Genomic DNA, 22,972 nt, shown 5'->3' with positions numbered 1-22,972 from the left:
CTGACTCCAGTAGATGACGATGGTTCTTCCTCGCGCCCTCTTCTATCTTGGTCTTAACCTGCCCTGTGGTCCACGCTTGTAGTGACCACATGCACTGGCATTCCCTCATTGCACTGGAGAGGGGGAGCAGAGGGAGGAGTTACTTGCCTTAGTTTTGGAGAAAGCAGCCACAAGTGGCCACTGTTGGCCAGTTTGTGTCTGAAGCTGTTTTTAGCTTAGCGTGGGGAGCGTACGGCTTCAGGGGGACAACATTTTTTGCCGGATTTACTCCAATAAAGCCCCTTTTACATTTTCTAACTCTTCATTTAGTCTGGCATTTTCTGACTGTCAATCACCTGTGTTTTCCTTATATGTGCTCTATGATGTGTCCCCTGTTACCAGTATAGCTGTTGTGCAAAACAGCAATGCTCTCCTATCACTTTACTTTTGCAACCTATCTATCTGTTCCCTTAACTCCCTATACTTTCTATTCAGCTCTAAGGTCAATTTATTCTGCTGTTTCTTTAACTTAATCTTGCCTTTCTGAATCTTTTTAGAAAGCTAATCAACAATACACTCGGAATCTCTGTCACATTCTTCTCCAGCTCCAAGCTATCTCTCATCCCAGACATACTTGTTTTCTCAGTCAGACTCTCTATCATTCCCTAGCATATGCCAAACCAATTGTGAATCCTGGTTTGCTTGGAACTAGTCCACGTATGTTTAATTAAGACCTAAAAATGTGGCTTCTGAAGCCTCTGACATACAGGGGTGAATTTCTGCCTGCCACGGGAATCGGAGCAGGTGAGGTGCGGAGCATGGAAAGCCCTATTGACCTCGGACGGGATTTTCCAGTTTTGGGGCGAACGTGGCTGGAAAATCCTGCCCGCAATATCTCTGAGATCCCACTCTGGACACCAATTTGTAAGTTTTTAAGGCTCAGGAGTCATAGATCACCCAAAGAAGGCAATCAGAAACTTTATTAAGAAACAACAGTTTAGATATGATGTATCAGCTAAATCCCAGAGGACAAACGAATGGATGGCACAGCATATGTTAATTGTTTGTGGTGGCAGCCTCTGCTCAGTAACCAAAGTATTGGGAAGCTCTTACCCTGGCGTTTCTCCATCTTCCCTGGTCTTCTTCCAGGCAAAATCAGGAACTGCCTGATGAGGATTGAATCCTGTCCCCAAACAGCCATTAATATGCTTTATTTGATCCTTTGTCAATCACTTATTGAAGTAGCTCTGGCCAGTGGCTGCAGGACAGGTACCCAAAGTGTCACCTCTCCACTGTCCATCACGTTAGTTGAGATCATCTTTTAGCTTATTTCATACTGGAAGCCATTTGTCAACTCCTGTTAGCCACCTGTTTAGATAAGAGTGAACAAGATACCAACCTATCAACTTAGGAATGTCAACATGGAAACCTGAACTTGGCAACCTCGACATGTCTAATGACGGTTTATGGGTTGACCAGAGAGAGTAGAGAAATAATATTTCTGCCAGATAGCTGCACACTATTCCAACTAACTCCATAGAATTCTATAATATCCTGAAAAATATCAATTTTTAGAGTGGCCTTTTCAATGTGGTGCCAGAATCTCCTTCAGATCCATTGCCCAAACCCACCTTTGCAGACACCCTGCCCTCGGCCAATAATTTGTCAGTACTCTCGTTGGTCAACCACTAACTGTCTGGCTGGTGTTTAATCACAGGACAAGGCAGGAGCTGGTGCGCCACATGCTTCCACTGCCTTGACCTTCTGTGATCCGTAAATATTGAGCCCCTGGTGTAATAGATCTCATCAGCTATATGCCAGATCAGACTTGAATAACATTGTATTGATATCCTAGAATTTTTACGCGATTGTCTTTAGGATCAAAATAAATTTGATGGGGGTCACCCCAAATGTTCCCTGTGGTTAGAAGTGGTTTGGTGTTCAAGGGGAAAAAGTCAGGCTTAATAACTCCTGCTGTTCAGGCACTTCAAGCTCCAAAATAGCATCTAAGGCACATGCGCACACGCACATAGCTGTGACATGAATCTTAAGACGCCAGATAACATCTTCGTGCAGCTGTTAGTGCCTGTGCAGTGAAAGTCCACTGGAACTATGCAGAATAGGCAGATCATGACATCAATCAGGTGTAATGCTGATTTGATGTTCAGATGCCATTTCGGGAGCTCGTACCTCAAACCAATGCCACCCGTTAAGCTCAAACAGCTGAACACATTAAGCCTTCCACTTACTTGGATGCGTGCAGCTCTTACAACACTCAAGGGCCAGAATCCGGGGGAGCGAGGCTTGCAGAAAGAAATTCTCCGTTGGCCTCGGGCGGGATTTTACAAGTCTCGCCCAAGCGAGGTCGTAAAATCCCGCCCAAGATGTTTGACACCATCTAGGATAAAACAGCCTGTTTGATTCAAACTCCATTCACAAACATTCATTCCCTGCACCACCAATACACAGTATCAATAGTGTGTGCCATCGACAAGTTCTACTGCAGCAACTCACCAAGTCTCCTCAGACAGAACCTTTTAAATCCATGACCACTGACATCTAGAAGGACAAAGGTAGCGGACAGTTGGGGACACACCATCTGGAAGTTGCCATCTAAGCCACTCACCATCCTGAAATGGAAATATATCGCCGTCCCTTCATTGTCGATGGATCAACACCCACACCCTGTGAATGAATAAACAAAAAGCAACCGGAAAGAGCCCTGCCAGTGCTGTTTCAAGGTACAATCATCTACTTGCGTATTTGTTGCTGATTGATTTCTTCTGGCTGTTGCTGCAGATCTACACGTTTGGTGTTTTCCACGGGTTGTTTCCAGTTTCAAAAGTCTACAGGGAGTGGTGAGCAGATGCTGAATACATTTCACTGACTTCAAAGCTTCTGTGCTAGCCAGAAGATCCTGTTGTGATTAAGCACCAGTCAACCAGTTATCGACCAGAGAGAGTACCGACACATTGTTGGCGGAGGACAGGATGTTTTCAATGGCAGGGTTGGGCCATGTACCCAAGGGGAATTCTGGCACTACATTAAAAAGGCCACTGTAAAAATTGTTGTTTTTCGGAATATTATAGAATTCTTATGCAATTAGGCGGCATAACATGAGGCACTAGTAGGTCTCTCTGGTTCAATATCTGAACTGATGGCTGCAAGTGTGAAATCAAGTAACAATGTGACTTCAACGTTGCTTTCTTTTGATTTTCCTCCACTGCTCAATTGTTCTTGAGTACCCGGAAGATAAAAAGCACAAGGGAGAAGGGGGAAAAGTCAGAGACTCGGTTAGTGGCCACAATCTCAGCAATGACTGTTCTAATAATAGTGAGCTCTATCTCCCCACAGGGATTGGGACATGGAAGCTTGAGCTCTTCAGCTGGTTCCTATGCAAGAAAGGGAAGTATGTAATTGAATGTTGTGCAATTTGTTTGGCTGGTTCGTCTGTCATGGCTGAACTGCTGGCACTATGTGCAAGCTCTGATGTGTGAGTCAGAGACTTGTAAGGGTGCTAATAGTGTGAGTACGGTGGAATGTTTGATTTTCAGATATGAGTTCTGATTAATATATTGTTGGTGAGTGACAGGGTGGTGAATTGAAGAGTTTCTGAGACTCTTGTTGCAATTGGGGCGGCACGGTGGCACAATGGTTAGCATTGCTGCCTCATAGCATCGGGGATCCGGGTTCGATTCCAACATTGGGTGACTGTGTGGTGCTTGCACGTTCTTCCCGTGTCTGTGTAGTTTCCTCCGGCTGCTCTGGTTTCCTCCCACTGTCCAAAGATGTGCAGGTTAGATGGATTGACCATGCTAAATTGCCCCTAAATGTCCCAAGATGTGCCGGTTCGGGGATTAGTCAGGTAAATGCGTGGGGTTACAGGGATAGAGTGGGGGTTGGGCCAAGGTAAGATGCTTTGTCAGATGGTCGGCGCAGACTCGATGGGCCAAATGGCTTCCTTCTGCACTGTAGGGATTCTATGAGTCTATGAATTAGTAGGATATAATACTTGAAGATACCTTGACCTTTCTTGTGAGATCATTGAACCTCTTGCTGTACTGCTTCAAGGTACTCAAGTCTAAGCGTCTGGCATTGACCTCAATGGCTATCTGCTCCTACTGGCGTGATTGTGTGTCTGGACAGCCTTCTGCTCCCTTGCAGATACAGGACTTCTCTCTTTTTTCCACCCCCTCCGCTAAGATATTCAGTCCAGATCTGAAATGTTCTTTCCAGTTTTGTAATTTTTCCAGTTTCCCAGATCAGACTCAACTCCTGTACGACTCCTCAGACCTTCTCCATCCCACAATGCACCTCCCCTATTTGAGGTGCAGGCCAGCTTTAAACAATGCAGGTTTGCTTTAATTGACACTAGAAAGTTACAATTTCAGGCCTCCTGCTGGTGCGAGCTGCCAATAAGTAGTGTGTGGTTAGTCCTGGCTGCACACAGCAATCCTCTTAATCAACTAGGAGCACAAAGATAGTGCATTTCAGTTGGGTTAATCGCACATTGTGACCCCAGTCTCTGGTTTCAGGGAATACCCAATTTAGCCTCCTAAGTGTTTTAGCAAGAGTTACATAAAGTCCATGTCATGGAACATTCTATAGGCCAGCTAACCTTTTGGTATCCCATAATTCCTTATGTTAGCACCTCAAAATATATCTTGTCAATTGAGTCTAAGTCATTTTAAAAAATCTGATCACAACCTAATTTAATTAATGATATATAACATAATAACGTATTATCATTTATAACATAATTCAGCAGTTAAAATTTTGCTGTTCCGACTAGACTTTCTGCCATTCAGATTCATCTGCCATAATGAATAGGACACTTTTTGTTATTATTTGTCTCCGATTCATTAAACTTATATTAATGCCTAGATTTTCCTCTGAGTGGGTTGATCAGAGGAAGATTAGGATACCTATTCCAGCACCACAAGAGGAGCCACACTGTGGGTGGAGCTGGGAGCAATGAAAAGCCTTGTAGATGTGAAGTTCCATGTTAGTTTAGTCTCAGAAACTGAGTTGAAATCCAAGATGGGCAGTATTTGGGGCTTGAGGAAAGGTACAGGTGAACTCAGTACTGGGTAGTCTCTCTCTGAAAGGAACTTCAAGAGTCTGTTACCACCTCTTTCCTGACAGTTATTGGTGTTGATGGCAGGGAAATCTGACAGGTCCCTGGCTATGCTCTCCCTTCTTATTTACATATGGCAAACTGGTTATTGTGACTAATTGGTTGAGGAACAGCAGATGAACTTCCGTCCAGCAGAGAACCATCAAAGTAGCTACAGGCATAGAAGGAGGCCATGCAGTCCATCCTGTGAGTGCAGGTTCTCTGCAAGCTAATCCTGCTCTCCTGCACTTTCTTTGTAGCCCAGCAAATTTCCCTTCTGAAAGACTACTTAAATTGGCATTGATTTAGGTGGGGAGTGTAGAACTATAGCAGAGGAATATCTAGCCCCTTGGCTCCTGGAGTTGAGATTGAAATCCTTTGCACCCATTCACTTTGTTCCTATCGGCACATCAATCTATTTTCCCCTCCAATGTAAACAAAATCAATAGGTGACAGATGTGTCTCAGAAAGAGAGAGACAATAAAAAGTATTTTTCAGTTGAAATTTGGGTTTTATTTTCATTCATGATTAAATGCATCCGTTAATTAGGGCTCCAATTTATTTTCAGTCAGAAACATACTGTGCCAGAAATCCCAGTTGTAAAGCAATTTTTCTTTACAGAAGTGTCATTTTTAGTGCTACTTGGTACTTGATAAGGTTTCCCAGCGTACCGCAAAGGAACTTTCACAGGCAGTGCACAATGAGGTCAGTCAATGCTCACATTCATTTATAAAGTTCAACAGGTTTCCCTTAAATAAATCCTTAGAGGGCATGGAGACTGAGATTTGTGGAAAGTTGATCCATTCCTTAAGTGTTCTTGGAGGAAAAAGGAATTAGCAAAAGAAGCATGTTGGACTGAATACAGTTTGAGCTGTTGGTTACAAACTGTTTGAGCTTTGTCACTTTTGGGCTTGGTGTATGGTAGAATCATAGAATCCCTAAAGTGCAGAAGGAGGCCATTGGCCCATTGAGCCTTCACTGATAACAATCCCACCCAGACCCTATCCCCTTAACCCCATCTATTTACCCTGCTATTCCCCTGACACTAAGGGGCAATTTAGCATCAACCTAAACCGCACATCTTTGGACTGTGGGAGGAAACTGGAGCATCCGAAGGAAACCCACGTAGACATGGGGAGAACGTGCAGACTCCGCACAGACAGTGACCTTAGGCTGGAATGGAATATGGGATCCTGGCTGTGAGGCAGCAATGCTAACCACTGTGCCACTGTGACGCTTAGAAATACTTAATTGTCTCTTCAAAATTTGATTGAGGCATGTCAACTTGTGGGCCTTTCTTGGGTGCTGGAGACTGTGCCAGCCCAGCAACATCACAAACTGAGAGACTCAAGTAACAGGTAATAATTGTTTGTAACAAAGCAAATTGCCCAGAGTTAAGCTTTCTCAAAGAAGGTAATGTTTTAGTAGCATATTGGAATTTTTGTTCCATTGCAATATCACGTACAAAGGCAAAATTGAGCAAAATACAAGAGGGGAAAGACAAAATAAAATAGCCATTCCTACACTGTACAGCAGAATAAGAATCTTACAACAATAACAAATTTAACATGTGTTAACTTAGCTCAGTTGATTGCACATTAGTCTCTAAATCAAAGGTTGTGGCTTTCTGTCAGACTGATCTGACAACAAGTAGATTCAGAGCCAGGTGGGCTCAAAAATGCAAGTTTCTGAAAATATTGGGCTGTAATTTCCTTGGAGTGACAATCAGCATCGAGGGGCATGGGGAGAGGGTTGAGGATTGTGGGTATGAGGGTTGGTGTGAAATGGAAAGACATATAATCCTCCAGAACTCCAGCAAAACAAAATCCAGCCCAAGATCAGTCCCAAAAGTCAGTTGGGTGATGTCTCTTTTAATACTATAAATCAAAGACACCACTGGAAATTGTACAAAACATTGCAAATGTGAAATCTGTCATTGCCAGACATAGATGAACAACCATAGGACATGTACCAAAAGGAGAAGCTCTATTATTTACTAATAGCAAGAAACCAAGATGGTACTGGCATCAGAGAAACAGCAATTCAACAGAGAAGGGGAAAAAAATTGACCCCAGTTTAATGGCAGTGATATTGGTCTTTGGTTTTGTTTTTAGAAATTTCTGAGACCGCCTGCTCAAAAACTAAAATTAACGATTGGAAAATCATGGGACACTTGTGGCCAAATTCAGTCCAGTGAGTAAAATTCTGCATCCAGTGTTCAGGAACCTGTATCATATAACTGTCATGGTAGATCATGGTAAAATTATTTATAACATCATTACTGGGCTGGGTTTTAAGTCTCCCTTCAGTGAGTTTGAACATGGGGGGTGGGGGTTGCGGGGGGGGGGGTGTAAAAATCCAGCAGGTGGTCTCTCCACCCATTATTGCATTTATACCAGCGGCGGGGATGGCACAGGTGGCCTGTCTGCCAGTAGGCCATTGAAGCCCTTCGGTGGGAAATTAATGCCCACTTAGGCGGCATGGTGGCACAGAGGTTAGCTATGCTGCCTCACAGCACCAAGGACCCGGGTTCGATTCCTAGCTCGGGTCACTGTCTGTGCAGAATCTGCATGTTCTCCCTGTGTCTGCGTGGGTTTCTTCCAGGTGCTCCAGTTTCCTCCCACAGTCCAAAAGACGTGCTGGTTAGGTACATCGGCCATGCTGGATTCTCCCTCCGTGTACCTGAACAGGTGCCGGAGTGTGGCAACTAGGGGATTTTCACAGTAACTTCATTGCAGTGTTAATGTAAGCCTACTTGTGACACTAATAAATAAACTTAAACTTAAGGGCCTCATCTCACGTTGCCATGAATACACCAGATGTGGGAGAGGGTCACAGCAAGCAGCCAACCCAGCAGATTTCCCTGTGAGGGTTGAGGGTGGCCAAGGAGGTTCCCTCAAAAACTGGCCCATGGGGCTCATCCAAGGGCTTCCCAAGTTCCCCTCTTCCTATGGCCTCTCAAATCCTGATCACCAAACGTGCCCCCCCGCCCCGACAACCCCCCTCCCTATCCCAAATACTTACAAAGTTCTGGTTCATCACTGAATGTCCCTTCAAGCCCCGAGTGCAATACTGGCAATACTTGCAGTGACCATGATGGCACTGCCAATACCTGTTGGCCTCTGATTGGCTGGCAGGTCTCTGAGGTATTACCACCTGTTTTTGAGAGGTGGAAATCGTGCTTCCAGCCTTAATGGCTGCAGGTACCTGCCCTGGACTGGTTCCCTCCCCACTCCCACTGGCCTTTCGGCTAAGAAAGGGGCGTTTTGTTGAATTCAGCCCATTCACTTTCAGGTATATTGAATACATACACATTGACTTACTTGGAGCTGTTCAAGGAGCATGTATCATGCATGATTATTCACCTTATCCAATTGGCATGGACATGAAGGGCAGAATGGCCTTTTCTGTGATGTAACCATTTATGATGCTATAATTTTCACAAGTAAAATTACTATTCTTTGCAAAAGCTGAAACTGGGCTCTCTGTAAGACTGCTTTCTTCATTTTTTTGCTGTATGCTTTTTTTTAAAGAGCAGGGTAAGCAGAATAGTTTCCATGATGCGGTTGTGGAAAGTACATGCAAATTATAACTAGACCTTTTGACACAAATTGTGTTTATGTTGCTACACAGTTTCTTTACCTAGTTATCTAAATGTCAAGTGTCTTCAGGTTTATGTATTTATTTACCTAGTCATAGCTAATCATGGCGAGATCCGGCATTTGTCTGGTGCGTGGAAAGGACAACAGTTAAGAGCTCAAAGTTAACCTCCAATTCATGTAAAGCTAAATATGTATATGTGAATCCTTATGAGGGGAAATTAGCTCCTGGAATATTTGTTTGGATACAATTACATGACCCGATGTTCACAAAGGCAAACATTTCCCAGTTTAGCAAAACGTTTTTCAAACTATAGATAACCAGTACTTTCTGGTGTTGTCTCCAGATACCACCCACTACCCATCCTGTGGATTACACCAGAGTAGTTTTTTGTAGTGCTTTTTAGCACATAGTTCTGAAGTTACACATTGCTCTCTGTTATACAGTGATGTCTTTAGCGGGTTTTAGCATGTGTGAGTGATATCATGGGCCTTTGCAGGTTTGGTCTCACCACAAGGGACCTGTGGAACTCGCTGCCTCCAGTTCTGAGTTAGTGCTGTACTGAATTTCAATATTTTTATAAGTAAAGGAGAGTGACTATCTCAACGCGTTTGACTACCTTTGTGGCCAAGTTACAAAGAGCTCCAAATAGCTACATCACCTTTTGGCTGCAGATTGACAGATCTCAAATATGAATGCCGTTCGCTCACTCTAATCAGTGTGAAAGATATCTTTCATTTTTCTAAAAGACTATTATTCGACACTCATGTTCAACATGGTGTTGATTTTTCAGTTGGAGCAGTTGTGGGAAAGTAGACCTGAAGTATATTGTAGCATAAGTAATACTCTGCTATCTGTGCATAATCATATGGCAAGGCTGCTTAAAGAGCTTCTGATACGTTCATTTTCAATGGCTAAATTTTGATAATTTAACAAACAGTATATTTTTTATATTCTGTCAGTGAGACTAAGTAAGCAACTGTAAATTGTCCACTTAAAATATATTTTCCCTATCATATGAAGGACAAGCTCTTACATGAATGAGAGGAGATGATTTTTGCTGTTATATTGCTCTAAAATTAACAACCTATACAATTATGTGAAGTGAGTGCTATTAGTTATGCAAATTATTTGTAGCTTATCCCACCTGTGAATAATCAGGCAGGAATTTATTCTCAAATGCTTCACTTTGGTTATTAATTATGGAGAGTGTATTGTCCTAGCAGCAAGTGGTAAATTGACAATTTACAATTCAAAAACTGCTGACTGCTGAGCTGCTCCTAGAATTCATTTTAAGATTTCTGATAACATAGGGACCGGAATTCTATTTTCTTTGTGCTGGTCCAATAAGATGTTGCTGCATACATGTATGGCATCATGTTTTAACCCCGCTATCTTTACACCAATATTTTAAAAATTATTTCCATGGATGTAGGCATCGCTGGTTAGGCCAGCATTTCCTGCCTATCCTTAGTTGCCCTTGCGAAGGTAGTGGTCGACCGTCTTCTTGAACTGCTGCAGTCCATATAGTATAGGTACACCCACAGTGCTGTTAGGAAAGGTTTTGACCCAACCAGAGTGAAGGAATGGAGATATACTTCCAAGTCATGCTGGTTATAACTTGGAGGGGAACCTCTGGGATGTGATGCTCCCATGTTTGTGCTGCCTTTCTCCCAGATGGTAGAGGTTGTGGATTTGGAAAGTGCTGTCGAAGGATGTGTATCCCAAAGGAGAGGCAGTGGAAGTATCATTGTCGCACCTGAGAAATTGTCTATTACTATCTATGATTGTGTTTTATCCATCACTACCATTTTGAAGCAGAAAGTTCTAACTTGATACCAATTGGTGTGCAAGCACAATATAATTGGAGAAGATGTTGGGCCGAGTTAAAAAGGGCCAATTTGATGAGGTTATGCCTTGTGACTTGGTGGCAGTCTAGTCCAAGTATTAGGACCCCTGGTATATACAAATAAGGGCCCAAATACCTGTTTTAGCTACTCTTCTTGCAATTGGAATTCCTTAAGCAGGGGAGGCACCAGGTGTTCAGCTTTTCTTGCCATGGATGCAGGCCTTTAAGCTGCCACCAAGCCAACAAGAGATCTTTTTTAAAAAATAAAATGTTCCTCCCAACTCCATGGCATTCCTAATTGCCCACAGCTAGCCCTGATCATCTCTCCCATTCTCCATCCCCCCTTCCCAGAGTATATCATTGAAAGAATTGAAAGTGGCAAACATCCTCTGATAAGCACATCCCAATTATTACAAGATTGTTTCAGGTCAGCCCCGAATCTCTTTCATTGAGCAAATGTTGCAGGCTCATTGTCAATTTGTTACCTGCAAGAAGAATTAAAAATAGGTTTCTACCCCAATTGCCTTACAGAGTGCTATTTCCAACCAAGGAGAAGATGGCAACACTTGTAATGTCATATAAAGCAATATGAAATTATGCTTCCTATCAACTAATTATAGCTCAGTGTCGCTATTACTGCATTAAAACAATCTAACTCTGATATTCAAGTATAAAGTATTTTTTAAAAATATGGATGACACAAAGATTGACTGGGTGATTAACGGTGAGGCGGAGTATCTTGGGCTACAAGAAGATATAGATGGAATGGTCAAATGGGCAGGTAAGTAGCAGATGGAGTTTAACCCTGAAAAGTGGGAGGTGATATACTTTGGAAGGAGTATTTTGACAAGAAAGTACTCAATGAATGGTAGGACACTAGGAAGTTCTGTGGAACAGAGGGACCTTGGCGTGTTTGTCCACAGATCTCTGAAAGCGGAAGGGCAAGTTAGTAGAGTAGTGAAATACATATGGGACCCTTGCCTTCATCAATCGAGGCATGGATTACAAAAGCAGGGAAGTCATGTTGGAGTTGTATACAACTTTAGTGAGGCCACAGCTAAAGTACTGTGTGCAGTTCTGGTTGCCACATTATCGGAAGGATGTGGTTGCACCGGAGCAGGTGCAGAGGAGGTTCACCAGGATGCTGCCGGGGATGGAACAGTCTTGGGTTGTTTTCGTTGGGGCAAAGAAGACTGAGGGGTGACCTGATCGAAGTGTACAAGATTATGAGAGACATGGACAGATTGGATAAGGAGCAGCTATTCCCCTTAGTTGAAGGGCCAGTCACGAGGGGACATAGGTTCAAGGTAAGGGCAGGGGGTTTAGCGGGGATGTGAGGAAAAACATTTTTACCCAGAGGATGGTGACAGTCTGGAATGCGCTGCCTGAGAGGATGGTACAGGCGGGTTGCCTCACATCCTTTAAAAAGTATCAGGATGAGCACTTAGCACATCAAAACATTCAGGGCTATGGGCCAAGTGCTGGCAGATCGTATTAGGTGGGAGTTCAGGTGTTTCTAATATGTCGGTGTGGAATCGATGGGCTGAAGGGCCTCTTCTGCGTTTTATGATTCTATGACTTTCCAGTTCTGTGAGTGTTTACCTGTATACATGCTGTAACCATAGAAGATCGACGATCATACAGATTGTCTTCAGTTTTAAAAGAGAAAAGATAATTTTTGTTGTACTTAACCCAGCTTTGGCTTTCACAAATATATACACCAACTAATTGTAGTTCAGTTCGCTATTACTGCATTGAAACAATCTAACTCTGATATTCAAGTATAAGGTACTGACATTCCACAACAATTTCACCACTAAACAACTGGCAGCTCAGGCAATGAAAAAACCCTTGCGATATAATCGTGCTTTAACAATTGAACTGAAACCTGTGACTTTCACTTGTTCTAATGAGCTGAAGGGTTGGCACAAATGAGCATTAGGGTTTGACCAGTTGTAACAGCTGAGCCTAAAACCTCTTGCCCTTATCTGCCTTGTTTCAATATCGTATGTGTTACGTGAAGGTAATCAAAATATTGTAAGCTGAATGTTGATTTTCTTTTTCAAATCATTATCAAGCCAACTGCAGACATCTCATTGTTTCAATAATGTATGAAGTTCAAGTATGGTGCTGGTGCTATAGAAGTCTAGTATAACTACAAATTAATAGGGAATTCTAAAGTACACATTTCATTAAAAAGGAGTCTATACTATCCTTTCAGATTCCACTGTGATATATTAGGCAGTTACTTGACAATCCCCAAATGCCTTTAAACCTGCTGTGAATGGATTGTTCATAGCTGGGCGATAACTCAAAGCCATCAAAAATTAAACCAATCCTCTTAAAAAAATCTCACCCTTAAAAAATTGCTTCTGCACAAATAATTTTGAATGTTTATCAACCAATGTTCCTCTATTTTGCTGAGACAATTTCTCTTCCAACAAAAATGGAGAGAGTGCTATTTTCCCCCCATGATTAATTACTCATTGAAAATATTGCGCAGTTGGAGGTAGCATGTTTCAAAACTGCATGTTCCTGCAATTACATTGACTAGATATTCATTTTGTAGAAAAATTAATATTCACTTCTTTATATTGCAATCAGGTGAGGGGAGGGGGGTGTCAAATGACACCCATCTTTTCCCCCCTCCTCGTTTGACTACAACAAGTTATTTTGTTTAAAAAAAGAATAGACGGATGACACGGAGATTGGCCGGGTGATTAATGGTGAGGCAGAGTGTTTTGGGCTACAAGAAGATATAGACGGGATTGTCAAATGGGCAGATAAGTATGGAGTTTAACCCTGAAAAGGCTGAGGTGATACACTTTGGAAGGAGCATTTTGACAAGAAAGTACTCAATGAATGGTAGGACACTAGGAAGTTCTGTGGAACAAAGGGACGTTGGCGTGTTTATCCACAGATCTCTGAAAGCGGAAGGGCAAGTTAGTAGAGTGGTGAAAAGGCATTGGGGACACTTGTCTTCATCAATCGAGGCATAGATTACAAAAGCAGGGAATTCATGTTGGACTTTAGTGAGGCCACAGCTGGAATACTGTGTGCAGTTCTGGTCGCCACATTATCGGAAGGATGTGATTGCACCGGAGCGGGTGCAGAGGAGGTTCACCAGGATGCTGCCGGGGATGGAACATTTAAATTATGGAAAGAGGTTGCATAGTCTTGGGTTGTTTTCGTTGGAGCAAAGAAGACTAAGGGGGGACCTGATCAAGGTGAACAAGATTATGAGAGACATGGACAGATTGGAGAAGGAGCAGCTATTCCCCTTAGTTGAAGAGCCAGTCACGAGGGGATATAGGTTCAAGGTGAGGGACAGGAGGTTTAGGGGGGATGTGAGGAAAAACATTTTTACCCAGAGGGTGGTGACAGTCTGGAATGCGCTGCCTGGAGGATGGTACAGGCGGGTTGCCTCACATCCTTTAAAAAGTATCAGGATGAGCACTGAGCACATCAAAACATTCAGGGCTATAGGCCAAGTACTAGCAGATGGGATTAGGTGAGAGTTCAGATGTTTCTAATGTGTCGGTGCGGGCTCGATGGGCTGAAGAGCCTCTGCTGCACTTTATGATTCTCTCTGATTCTATGACTTTCCAGTTCTGTGAGTGTTTACCTGTATACATGCTGTAACCATAGAAGATCTACGATCATACAGATTCTCTTCAGTTTTAAAAGAGAAAAGAAGATAATTTTTGTTGTACTAAACCCAGCTCTGGCTTTCACAAATATATACACCTGAAGTGTGTGTACACACACGCATGTACGCACACACATGTACACACACACATGTACACACACACGCGCACACACACATGCACACTCACACGCACACGCACACTCACATGCACACTCACATGCACACTCATGCACACTCGCACGCACACGCACGCGCACTCACGCGCATGTACTCATATACACACACGTACAAACACACATCTACACCTGACCCCAGGTCGAACTTTCTGTCCTGCTGCTTTCAGTGTTGAGGCTATAGATGAACGATTTACCTGTTCTTCCAGAGACAATAGTGCAAGATTAAGTTATTTTTAAAATTTTTGTCTGCAGTACCTGGATAGTTAGAATCAGCAATCAGGTTTCGACTTGCATGATAGATGGAGAGAGAGAGGGAAGGAATTTACTCAAGGTTTTGTCGCTTCAGTGTCCCAATTACTTGACCAGTTCTGCAAGGATAGAAGGGGTTTGAAATATACAAAGGGTTGGTTTGTCATGTAACTTATCTCGCCAACTGCTCGATGGCCCAAATATGGTCCTGGCTGGTGTATTCCGGTTACCTTGATTAGATCATGGATAGGAATCCCTCTTCCAGCTCATTACCCAAGTGATTTTGTCTAATGGTTTGTCTCCACCCAGCTGAGTACGAGGTGACTGTCTGGATGCTTTACTAATAGGGTAGGAGATGACCCCCACTCATCCCCTCGTTCCTGGTGCTGCTTTGCAGATAGAAATCATAGAAATCATAGAAACCCTACAGTGCAGAAGGAGGCCATTCGGCCCATCGAGTCTGCACCGACCACAATCCCACCCAGGCCCTACCCCCACATATTTTACCCGCTAATCCCTCTAACCTCCACATCCCAGGACTCTAAGGGGCAATTTTTTAACCTGGCCAATCAACCTAACCCGCACATCTTTGGACTGTGGGAGGAAACCGGAGCACCCGGAGGAAACCCACGCAGACACGAGGAGAATGTGCAAACTCCACACAGACAGTGACCCGAGCCGGGAATCGAACCCGGGACCCTGGAGCTGTGAAGCAGCAGTGCTAACCACTGTGCTACCGTGCCGCCCATAGGATGCCTCCATTTCAGTAGTTCTGGAATGCAGGAAATACAGTGATGCAAGTGTGTAGCTATCTTTGACTGTGATCCCAAGTCACTGGAAAGTGACTTTAGTCTTTACTAAAAAAAACAGTTAGGGGTTCCAAACCAGTAAATTAATATATATATACATATATAAAGCATGATTTCACAACATTTTGATTCAATTAGGTATTTCACCTCCTTATTGGCATCAAGTAAATTTCCCTCTTTATAGCATTCCTGGCATGGAAACTCATGTATTGGTAGTTTTGACTATAATTTCAGCCAATCAGACTATAGCAACACAGGATGTCAGTTAATTGGGTTAAGAATCATGGTGGGGTTCGGCAGGAGGTGGTGTAGGTGGGGCTTATGAGTTCAGGCAATGACCTGCAGCAACAAACCGTCTAATGTTTTTTGTAGTGCATGGGAAATTTGTTTAAGTACACAAGGCCTTTAGGTCTTGTTTGCACAGCTGTGCACGAACAGTAGTTTAAAGGAGCTGACTCACGTGCCGCCATTTTCAGGTTGTCATATGGCTACAAGGATTAGAGAGAGCATGTAACATGGAGATCTTGACAAGAGGTTCAACCAGCTCAATGGACAAGCCTCATTCCTTTAATGCCGGCAAACAGCGATTGCAGAACCAGCCAACTTGCCAGTCAGCAAGGCAAAAATCTCAGTAGTTCCTTCTTGAAGTCCGACTAGAAGCCTGATTTGGAAAGAGAATGCAATGCCCTTGGGGGAAGAGCTGATGAGCCAATAGTGGACCAGAAGAATTGAGTAGGGTCAGCTGCATCATGGATGCTCCTTCTGTCTCCAAAATTCGTTTTTTGAGAGAAAGCCTTTACTCCCTGTTTTCTGAGAGGTCAGAAGCTGCCCTTTTAAGGACAAATGTTTAGACCACTCAACAGATTTTATCAATGAGCGATGTGTGCAGTGCACACTGTTATACAGGGCGGCACGGTAGCACAGTGGTTAGCACTGCTGCTTCACAGCTCCAGGGACCTGGGTTCGATTCCCGGCTCGGGTCACTGTCTGTGTGGAGTTTGCACATTCTCCTCGTGTCTGCGTGGGTTTCCTCTGGGTGCTCCGGTTTCCTCCCACAATCCAAAGATGTGCCGGTTAGGTTGATTAGCCATGCTAAAAAAAAAATTGCCCCTTAGTGTCCTGGGATGCGTAGATTAGAGGCATTAGCGGGTAAAATATGTAGGGATATGGGGGTAGGGCCTGGGTGGGATTGTGGTCGGTGCAGACTCGATGGGCCGAATGGCCTCTTTCTGTACTGTAGGGTTTCTATGATTCTATGATATGTAGTTTTGGGGTGTTATGCTCCTTTAGGAGAGTGGGCCAGGTGACTCAGGGAAGTCAGTCTTGGACTGACAAAGACATTAAATAAATTGTTCCTTGTTTTGCTGTACCGACCTATCTCATAATCTATTTATAGTTTAGAATTAAACACAAACATAGTACACACCTTATCCATTGGCAGGTTAAAAATTGTTTTTAGCACAAGACCCCATTTGCATGTTATGAATAGATTCTTACCTAAAGCAGGCAGAAACCTGGGCCACACTGGAGAAGATCCTCAGGTAAAATGGCAATGGACAGGAGCAGGAGCAGTAAATGGTATTATGAACTTCATTACCATTTTAGCTGCCTTATTCACATATTCAAGAACTGAGTATTGTGAAATTGTGCTTGGAATTTATTTTTTGTTGCTTTACTTCCCAAAAGATAGCAGTAACTTACTGAATAGTAGCAGCGTTACATCTTATTTATAGAATATCACATTGAAACAAAACGGTATTTTAGTTAAAATAAAAGAATAACAGAAGAAGTCAGATTGGTAAACTACAAACATATATTACAAAACATTATTCCGAATGAGTTCTTTAGGAAAGCTTAATTAAACATGAATATTGGATGGTGTGAAAGTTCCAGGGACTATAAAACTTGCTGTTTTTGTATTTTTAGAGCATGAGCAGTCGTTTCTTCCCATATCACGTCATCCAGACAGATGCTGTACTCAGCTTAGATGAAGACACTGTGCTGTCAAGCAATGAGGTGAGTCACTCGGGAAAACACGATTCAGAATCTCCATTTGATCTCCTGAGGGATGGTGCCTCTGACTGCCTTTGCACAACCACTAATGCAGATAGTGGCTGGCCTCCCTGTGCTGGGATCAGCCTGGCTAGCCATCCAACCTCCATTCTCCAAAAAATCTAGCTCATTCAAAACTCTGCTTCCTGTCTCCTAATGAACATACAATCCCACTCACCCATCACTCCTGTCCTTCATAAACAGCATTGTCTCCCACCCCTACCAAACACGTTCATTTACAATTTTTCATCCTCATGTTCAAATACCTTCATGGCTTTGCCCCTTCCTGACTTTACTCCATCCCTACAACCCTTCAAAATTCTGCATATTTCCAATTAGAGCCTCTTGTGTAGCCCTGTCTCCCTTTGTTCTACCCTAAAGGTGGCTGTGCTTGCAGCCCCTACATTCAGGAATTCCTTGCCTAATCCTCACCTCGCCATCCTTCTCACTTCCTTTTAGATCCTCTTTAAAATCTACTTCCTTCAGTCATTTTTCCTTCTATTTCCCCCTTTGCTCTTTCTCAATATTTGCTTAATTATGCTTCAGTGAAACACCTTGCCACATTTTCCTATATTAAAGGTACTATATAAATGCAAGTTGTTGTTATTAAGTGATCTGATTTGATTGACTGCATATGTTGATGTCTAATATAGTAGCTTAGGAGGAGGCTCACACCAACATGTAGCTAGAGCACAGCTTGTACACATATGTTGCACATCAGTTTCTGAGGCACAGGCCTGGATTTCCGTCCTCATGGCAGGTCGGGGATTTGGGAAATTTCCTGACTTGGCCTTCCCACCTGAGAGAAAGTGCCCCCAAAGGTGGAAGCTTCATTGGAAGGAGGCAGGTGTGAGCTAGAATCGGACTAGTCACCCAGGAAGAAGTGCGGAGGCAGCCACAGGAGTTGCCAAGTGTGGAGCTGAGCTGTCTAAAAAGTTCTCCATCCCTCATCCCTCACACCCCGTTCACCCTACAAACACTCTCCATCCAAACAAACGCTCATGGGCTCTCATGTCCCTGATGTCATGCTCCCCACTTCCACCCACCCCTTACTAATCTACATGCCACCTATTCCAAGCTCTGCCCCATCACCTATCCCCTATACCCCTCATACCTCGTATGCCAAGCTATAGCATTTCCATGTCCATTGGCCCACTGTACACATTCTAGAACCAATAGACCCTATAATGTAGAGTAGGTTGTTAAAAACCCTTGAAAATAAATCATCCATTGAGAACTTTCCCTATGTTTGTAAATAGAAGTCTGAAGTACAAGATATTGTTAAATCATCCAGGCTGTTTGAAATCTCAAAAAATACAACCCACAAACTCTTGAAGCCACTTAACTTGTGCAACAAGTATTGTGAAAGTGACAGCATAGGTCAGAGAGCCTGAGCTGTTAATCAAACAATGTTTCCTCTGTGGAGCAGGTGTTCTATTATTAGAATAGCTGTCCCTGCTCTCATATAATCATGCAGTCTGTAAGAGGGGTTTTCCGATGAGGTGGCAAATATACCCAGGAAACCAATGTCACGGTATAAAGGTAAAACTTTATTAAAAAACCAGTGATCAATGGGAGAGATATTGATGATGGTCTCAGATACAGAATGCCTAGACCCCTCAAATAAGGGATGTTATCAATAAAAATCAAGACAGTTATACATTTTCTTAATCTAATTCTCCGCCTTACATTAAGTTAGGAGTATAAGAATAATTTCATTTTAATGTCAATACATCAATATAGATCTCTGTCAGAAAATTCAGTTCAGTACTTTCTAGCATAATGGTTTCTTATTTGCCCGTTGCTAACCGGACGTTATCCCGACTCCAGTTTTATTACTTCGCTGTTGCCTGGATATGGCAGCCATTACTATAATGGCCAACATGGAGTTTTCCCATTGGCTCACTGCCAAGATTGACTAGACATCTGTCCTTGTATCTAAGATTATGGGCCAGATTTCACAAAACCGCGGTAAAGTTGGGCGTCGGGCCTATACCACGATCTGCATCCGATTCCGAGCAGATCACGGCTTTACCGACACCCGATTCAGGCGCGGGTCCGGCCCGTGCCCGAATCGGGAAGCCCGACGATTTAAATGCATTTGCATGCATTTAAATCGACTTAATGAACCGCGCACCCAACTCTACCACCAAATCTCACTTTATCGTCTTCTGGCCCGATCCGCATCCGCGCTGTAAGTGACCTGCAAAATAATAGTCTGAAGCTGCAGCTTCCGAAGAGCGGGGTCAGAGCCTCCAATGGCTCCTTGATCCAGGTCATCCTCGGGTTGGGGGGAGGTGGGAGGAGGAGGGGGGCAGGACCTAGATCATCCTCGGGCGGGGGGTGGGATCCAGATCATCCTCTGGTCGGGGGTGGGAGGGTCCGCTGCCAGTCTGCAGCCGATCGGTGGGAAGGGAGAGGGCAGGGGGGTCCTCCGCCACTCTGCGGGCGATCCCTCCTCCCCACCAGAGGAACGAATCCCTCCTGCCGGAGTGGACGTGCGGCCATGCCATCCCACAAAACCTTCAGGATGAAGCAATTCCTCGCTAAGAAGATGAAGCAGAACCGGCCGATTCCACAGTGGATCCGCATAAAAACCAGCTACAAGATCAGTACAAGTCCAAGAGGAGACGCTGGAGAAGGACCAAGCTGGGCCTGTAAAGGGATACACCATCACTGGTACACTACCAGCCACATCCATCTCTCCCGCTCTCTTGCCCCTGCAGGGAAGAGTAATCTGTGGCTGGTAGTGTACCAGTGATGGTGTATCCCTTTACAGGCCCAGCTTGGTCCTTCTCCAGTGTCTCCTCTTGGACTTGTACTGATCTTGTTGCCGGTTTTCATGTGGATCCACTGTGGAATCGGCCGGTTCTGCTTCATCTTCTTAGCGAGAAATCGCTTCATCCTGAAGGTTTTGTGGGATGGCATGGCCGCACGTTCACTCCGGTAGGAGGGATTCGTTCCTCCAGTGGGGAGGAGGGATCGCCCGCAGAGTGGCGGCGGACCCCTCTGCCCCCTCCCTCCCCACTGATCGGCTGCAGACTGGCAGCAGACCCCCCCACCCCGCGACCAGAGGATGATCTGGGTCCCCCCACCCCCCCCTCCCCCCCTGCGACCAGAGGATGATCTGGGTCCCCCACGCCCTCCCGCCCGACCAGAGGATGACCGTCAGAGAGCCCTGCTCTCTGCTTTTTTTTTCTCCCCGCCCGGGCGCGCTCTGTCAGATTTTTTCGAACTGCGCATGCGCAGTTCAGAGCTTGGATTGGTCCGCCAGCGCTAAGCCTCGCCCACAGCGTGAATCGGACCAGAGCCGGCAAAACGCGTATGGGCGCGCAGGAAAGAGGATTCCAGGCGCGGATCTATTTGACGCCCGGATTCAGCACTTAGACTCAAAATGGTAAAATCAGGCCCTATGTCTAATCTATATCTGGGCTGCGAACCAACTATTCATTAAAATTTCAAAATGTGTTCCCTTACAATAATCTCCCAGATATAGCCATACGAGCTAGGGTTCCCAGGACTATGGTCAAATTATTTAATTTTCCCATTACGCTTTGGTACCTTGCATTGATTGAAAATGTTTAATCATAGTAAAATATTGAAATGCATTTAAAATGTCAACTTATATGTCTTAAAATCATAGTTGCTTGCTTTAAATCTCTTACTGCATTAATATGTGGGTAAGTCATCATCAATGTCTGCATTCTGTCTAAACTAAGAGAAATCTAAAAATAATCGCTTTCACAGTCAATATCACAGTGTTTGTTTACATGTATTATGGATTTCAAGGGTTTGTCATTTGTACTTTAAAAAATTTTAAAGAGCCTAGATGATTGACACTTTTATTAGCTTGTACTTAAGACTCTTTTCAAACATAGGAGAAAGTTCTTAACGAATGACTTCCTTTTGAGGTTATTTTGACACATTCCACTCTAGTGTTCATTGGTTCTAGACAATGTACAGTTGGTCAATGGCCATGGAAATGCCATAGCTTCACATAGGGGGCTTGAGAGGACATGACGGGAGAGTGGAAGAGTAGAGCTTGATATAGGGAGCATGAGGGGGACCTTTTAAACTAACTTTTTAAAAAGTCCTCTCATGCAGACCAGGGTTCACAATTCCTCTAAGGGCCCTGAATTATGACTCCTTAAAAACCTGGCCCAACTGCATAAAAACTGCAGAGCAATATGAGCTGCCTCTTTTCCACAATGGAGTCAGCCAAGTGGCAAGTGCCGGATGCAGGATCCTGACAGAAAGCAGCCCGCACCTTTCAAAGGCACTCTGAAAAATTGCACAGCCCGGGGATCAGGTCAGGAATACCGGGATTGGGGAGCACCTGCCATTTTTAAATGGCTCCTGAGTCAACCCAATGTGATGAAAATTGAGGCCACCATTTCTGTTAGCGCAGCTTGAATCCCAGGCCAGTCATCACTTTCTGTTAGTCTGGTTTCCAACTTCCTGTAAGGTATTCACAACACCCAGGTCTGGATTGACAAATAGCAGGTAACATTTACAGCATTTACATGCCAGGCAATGATTATCAAGATCAAGGAAAAGCCTAATCATCTCCCCCAACATTCAAGGCAGCTCTGTCCCTGAGTTTTCCATCTTATCATTTGTAGTAAATTAGAGCAGGTCCCATAGGTCCAGCAGATTCACTCCCTTCCCAGTTGGTATGGTATGAGTCCTTAGCCCAAAGACAGGTCCTTGACTCATCATCTGCTGATGCTTCATCCTGAGCTATTTTCAGAACAGTTTTTGTCAGTGGTGGTTTGCCATGGCCTTCCACTCTCAGAGACTGGACAAGGAGGCAGGTCCCAGATTCACCTCAGCTGGATCTGGAATTGAATTTGGACTGCAGGCATTATTCTGAACCATGTGTGAGCCGTCTAGCCAACTGAGCGAAACCATCTCCCTACCCTCCTGATTAAGGAGAACAAAATCACAGCATGCTGGTGATACCAGTTAGGTAAAGTTAGAAAAAGGAGAACCAGTGGACATGATCTATTTAGATTTCCAGAAGGCCTTTTACAAGGTGCCGCATAGGAGACTGTTAGATAAGTTAAGTGCCCATGGTGTTAAGGGTAAGATACTGGCATGGATAGAGGATTGGCTGACTGGCAGAAGGCAGAGAGTGGGGATAAAGGGGTCTTTTTCACAATGGCAGCCGGTGACAAATGGTGTGCCTCAGGGGTCAGTGCTGGGACCACAACGTTTCACAATATACATTAACGATTTGGAGGAAGAAACTGAATGCGCTGTTGCTAAGTTTGCAGATGATACAAAGATATGTAGAGGGGCAGGTAGTCATTGCAGAAGGACTTGGACAGGTTAGGAGAGTGGGCAAAGAAGTGGCAGATGGAATACAATGTGGAAAAGTGTAAGGTTATGCACTTTGGAAGGAGGAATGGAGGCATAGACTATCTTCGAAATGGTTCAAGATTCTCTTAAGGTTAACGTGCAGATTCAGTCGGCAGTTAGTAAGGCAAATGC

General features: G+C 44.0%; 1 protein-coding gene across 1 annotated transcript in view; it reads left to right on the top strand.

Annotated features, from left to right (window-relative positions):
- LOC144493675 (exostosin-1-like) overlaps positions 1-22,972 on the top strand; it is a 542,752-nt gene that overhangs the window by 463,686 nt on the left and 56,094 nt on the right. The window contains exon 9 of the mRNA XM_078212975.1: positions 17,354-17,443. Coding sequence (XP_078069101.1) covers positions 17,354-17,443 — 90 coding nt within the window. The remainder of the gene's footprint in view (positions 1-17,353; positions 17,444-22,972) is intronic.

The sequence above is a fragment of the Mustelus asterias genome, chromosome 5 (assembly GCF_964213995.1).
Source record: "Mustelus asterias chromosome 5, sMusAst1.hap1.1, whole genome shotgun sequence".
Classification (NCBI taxonomy): domain Eukaryota; kingdom Metazoa; phylum Chordata; class Chondrichthyes; order Carcharhiniformes; family Triakidae; genus Mustelus; species Mustelus asterias.
This window is presented reverse-complemented; position numbering and strand designations above follow the sequence as displayed.